A 3,382-nucleotide genomic window follows, 5' to 3' on the forward strand; every position below is an offset into this window, starting at 1 on the left:
ACACCTGGATGGATATATACTCGTATGTTGAACTGTAACAACAATTTCAAATAAGAGACATTTCTCGAGGGACACATTACAGAATAACAGTTGACGATCCAGTAATTGGAAGGTGAGGTTGAGCCAGATGTGATTGACAGTGTGATGCAATACTGGAAGGATGAGGCAAAACTTGCTTCGGTGAATAAACATCTTGTCACCTGCTTCTTCCTCCCTTCCAGGCCCTCAGGACTCCCGCTAACATCCTCGTGGTGAACCTCGCTATTTCTGACCTCATCATGTTGACCACCAATGTTCCCTTCTTCACCTACAACTGTTTCAATGGTGGTGTGTGGATGTTCAGCTATGCCTACTGTGAGATCTACGCTACACTGGGTGAGTCCTTTGCTACACCTGCACTCAAGCCCTTCACCCATCTGCACACATTCGCAACCTAATTCAAATTCACTTTATTCAAATTATTCTTCATATACACTTACATGCTTTCTGATACATTATTCTCGCTTCCCAGTCTATGAGCACCTGACACATCATCTCAGCTATTCACAAGTCACACCTAGCACATCATAACGTTACAATAAGAAAAAAATAAAAATCACATAAAGTTGTCACAATAAGGAGCATGTAGATCATACAAAATCACACAAACACACACACACACACACACACACACACACACACACACACACACCCAAAGATCGGTCTATGAGCTCTGAGCTCGCTCCGTAATGGGGAAGACTGGCTGGGTGACCAGTAGGCGACCGAGGTGAATTATACACATACACACACACACACACACACACACACACACACACACACACACACAGCGTAGTTTAGGGGTTAGCACGCTCGACTCACAATTGAGAGGGCCGGGTTCGAGTCCCGGTGAGCTGAGAGGCAAATGGGCAAGCCTCTTAATGTGGGATTGTGGCCTCGCTTTCCCGGTGTGTGTTGTGTGTTGATGTGGTCTCAGTCCTACCCGAGGATCGGTCTATGAGTTCTGAGCTCGCTCCGTAATGGGGAAGACTGGCTGGGTAACCAGGCGACGACCGAGGTGAATTACACATACACACACACACACACACACACACACACACACACACACACACACGCCCGATAGCTCAGTGGTTAGAGCGCTGGCTTCACAAGCCAGAGAACCGGGGTTCGATTCCCCGGCCGGGTGGAGATATTTGGGTGTGTCTCCTTTCACGTGTAGCCCCTGTTCACCTAGCAGTGAGTAGGTACGGGATGTAAATCGAGGAGTTGTGACCTTGTTGTCCCGGTGTGTGGTGTGTGCCTGGTCTCATGCCTATCCGAAGATCTGAAATAATGAGCTCTGAGCTCGTTCCGTAGGGTAGCGTCTGGCTTGTCTCGTCAGAGACTGCAGCAGATCAAACAGATCAAACAGTAAAACACAGTATTTATTAAAAAAAAGATTAACAGTGTATATGGTATCAAATGTTCTTCACATCACTACACCAGTGTGTTCCTGTTGCAATGACAACTGTCTCCTCATCGCGAATCACGCCTCAACTTTCCTCCCACAGGTAATTTCACTGGAACGAACTGCATCTGGTTGCTATGCATGATCTCCTATGATAGGTATAACATTATCTGCAATGGTTTCAATGGACCCAAGCTGACTACCGGAAAGGCCATCTTCCTGACCGTACTCAGCTGGGCCATCTCCGTTGTCTGTGCTGGTGCTCCCCTCTTCGGCTGGGGCAGGTACACCCTGGAGGGTATCCTGACTTCCTGCAGCTTCGACTATCTCACTCAAAACTTCAACGTGAGTCGACCTGCACCCAAAGCACAGCATTTATTATTTGCAATACCTAACATCTTTCATATATATATATATATATATATATATATATATATATATATATATATATATATATATATATATATATATATATATATATATAATCATTTTGATAACATCACCAGTTTCTTCACGTGGTGATTTAATGTTTCTTTCTCTTCCCAACAGGTCTATTCCTACAACTTGTTCATCTTTATCTTTGAGTATTTCCTTCCGGGCGGTATCATCATACTGTCTTATGCTTTCATCGTGAAGGCCATCTTCGCTCACGAGGCCGCTATGCGCGCACAGGCCAAGAAGATGAACGTGGCAACCCTCCGCACCGGCGTGAGTCCTCCGTCTTTGAGATTGGCTAACGCTTGAAGTTCACTGAATGCACACTATTGACCTTTTTTCTATAGAGACTTGAAGCATACGAAATTTCCCTCCTAATTATGTTCGATGTGTTGCAGGAAGCCGACTCTCAGCGTGCAGAGATCCGTATCGCTAAGACAGCCCTTGTCAACGTTGCTCTGTGGTTCATCTGCTGGACTCCCTACACTATCATGAGTCTGCAGGTTTGTCTTTGCCTTCCCGCCTCACTGATAACATGCAAACACACTCACAGATATTGAGTGTAAAACTAGGAGTAGCTCTATAAAAATTATGTAAGGAATTTTCGAGCAGTTAGCAGGTTTTAATGGAAGCAACAATACTTCTGATGAATCTACTATTAAAGCACTCAGAACTCCACCTCTCCTTTTATCAGTGAATAATATACTGTAGTAGTAATACTACAGTATTAGGTATGGGAATTATGTGTGACACAGAGCACCTTTGAACGTAACAATGCCATTGTCCAACAGGGTCTCATGGGCGAAATTAGCGGCATCACTCCCCTCATCAGCACCCTACCCGCCCTGCTGGCCAAGTCCTGCTCCTGCTACAATCCTTTCGTGTACGCCATCAGCCACCCCAAGTACCGTCTGGTGAGTAGCAACGACCACAAACGCACAAGTCTTCTCATAACAATAACTATTTCCCAAGTCATACTCATGAACCACATACAATCAAGTCGTCTACAGCAGTACTGTGCCATAATATTAAATTTTGTCTTTGGTCTTCCTCACACTTCCTTTCTCTGCAGGCCATTACCCAGCACATGCCTTGGTTCTGCGTGCACGAAGTGGAACGTAAGAGTACTGATGACACTCAGTCTAACTCAACTGTAGCTCAGGAAAAGGCCTAAGCGGTAGGATATCGACTGAAACGCCACAAGATACGAAAACGAGTGAGTCATGAATCTACTATCACTGCTTCTCACAACTTTGCTCTCTTTTACCCTCGCACAAATCCCACTTGGAATTATAATCACTCAAGCCTTCATTTTTCCTTTCTCGTTGTAATGTTTATTAATATTCTATCTTATTTTTTCCTCAGACTCCTGACACGTTACGACTGAAACCTTCGATCATTCGACAATGAGCACGACACCTAATCGAACCCCATATCCTTAAATCCCCAAAGAACAAGAGGCCTCTTGGTATCTTTTAATACCAATAAATCCTAGCAATTGTT

At 44.6% G+C, this 3,382-nt stretch overlaps 1 protein-coding gene across 1 annotated transcript in view; it reads left to right on the forward strand.

Moving 5' to 3' along the window:
* The window catches only part of LOC123519842 (compound eye opsin BCRH2-like), a 4,466-nt gene extending 1,084 nt beyond the window's left edge, over positions 1-3,382 (forward strand). The window contains exons 3-9 of the mRNA XM_045281414.1: positions 222-375; positions 1,548-1,789; positions 1,994-2,152; positions 2,278-2,382; positions 2,671-2,793; positions 2,952-3,095; positions 3,245-3,382. Of these exons, the coding sequence (XP_045137349.1) occupies positions 222-375; positions 1,548-1,789; positions 1,994-2,152; positions 2,278-2,382; positions 2,671-2,793; positions 2,952-3,053 (885 nt within the window). The 3' untranslated portion in view covers positions 3,054-3,095; positions 3,245-3,382. The remainder of the gene's footprint in view (positions 1-221; positions 376-1,547; positions 1,790-1,993; positions 2,153-2,277; positions 2,383-2,670; positions 2,794-2,951; positions 3,096-3,244) is intronic.

The sequence above is a fragment of the Portunus trituberculatus genome, chromosome 46 (assembly GCF_017591435.1).
Source record: "Portunus trituberculatus isolate SZX2019 chromosome 46, ASM1759143v1, whole genome shotgun sequence".
NCBI lineage: Eukaryota > Metazoa > Arthropoda > Malacostraca > Decapoda > Portunidae > Portunus > Portunus trituberculatus.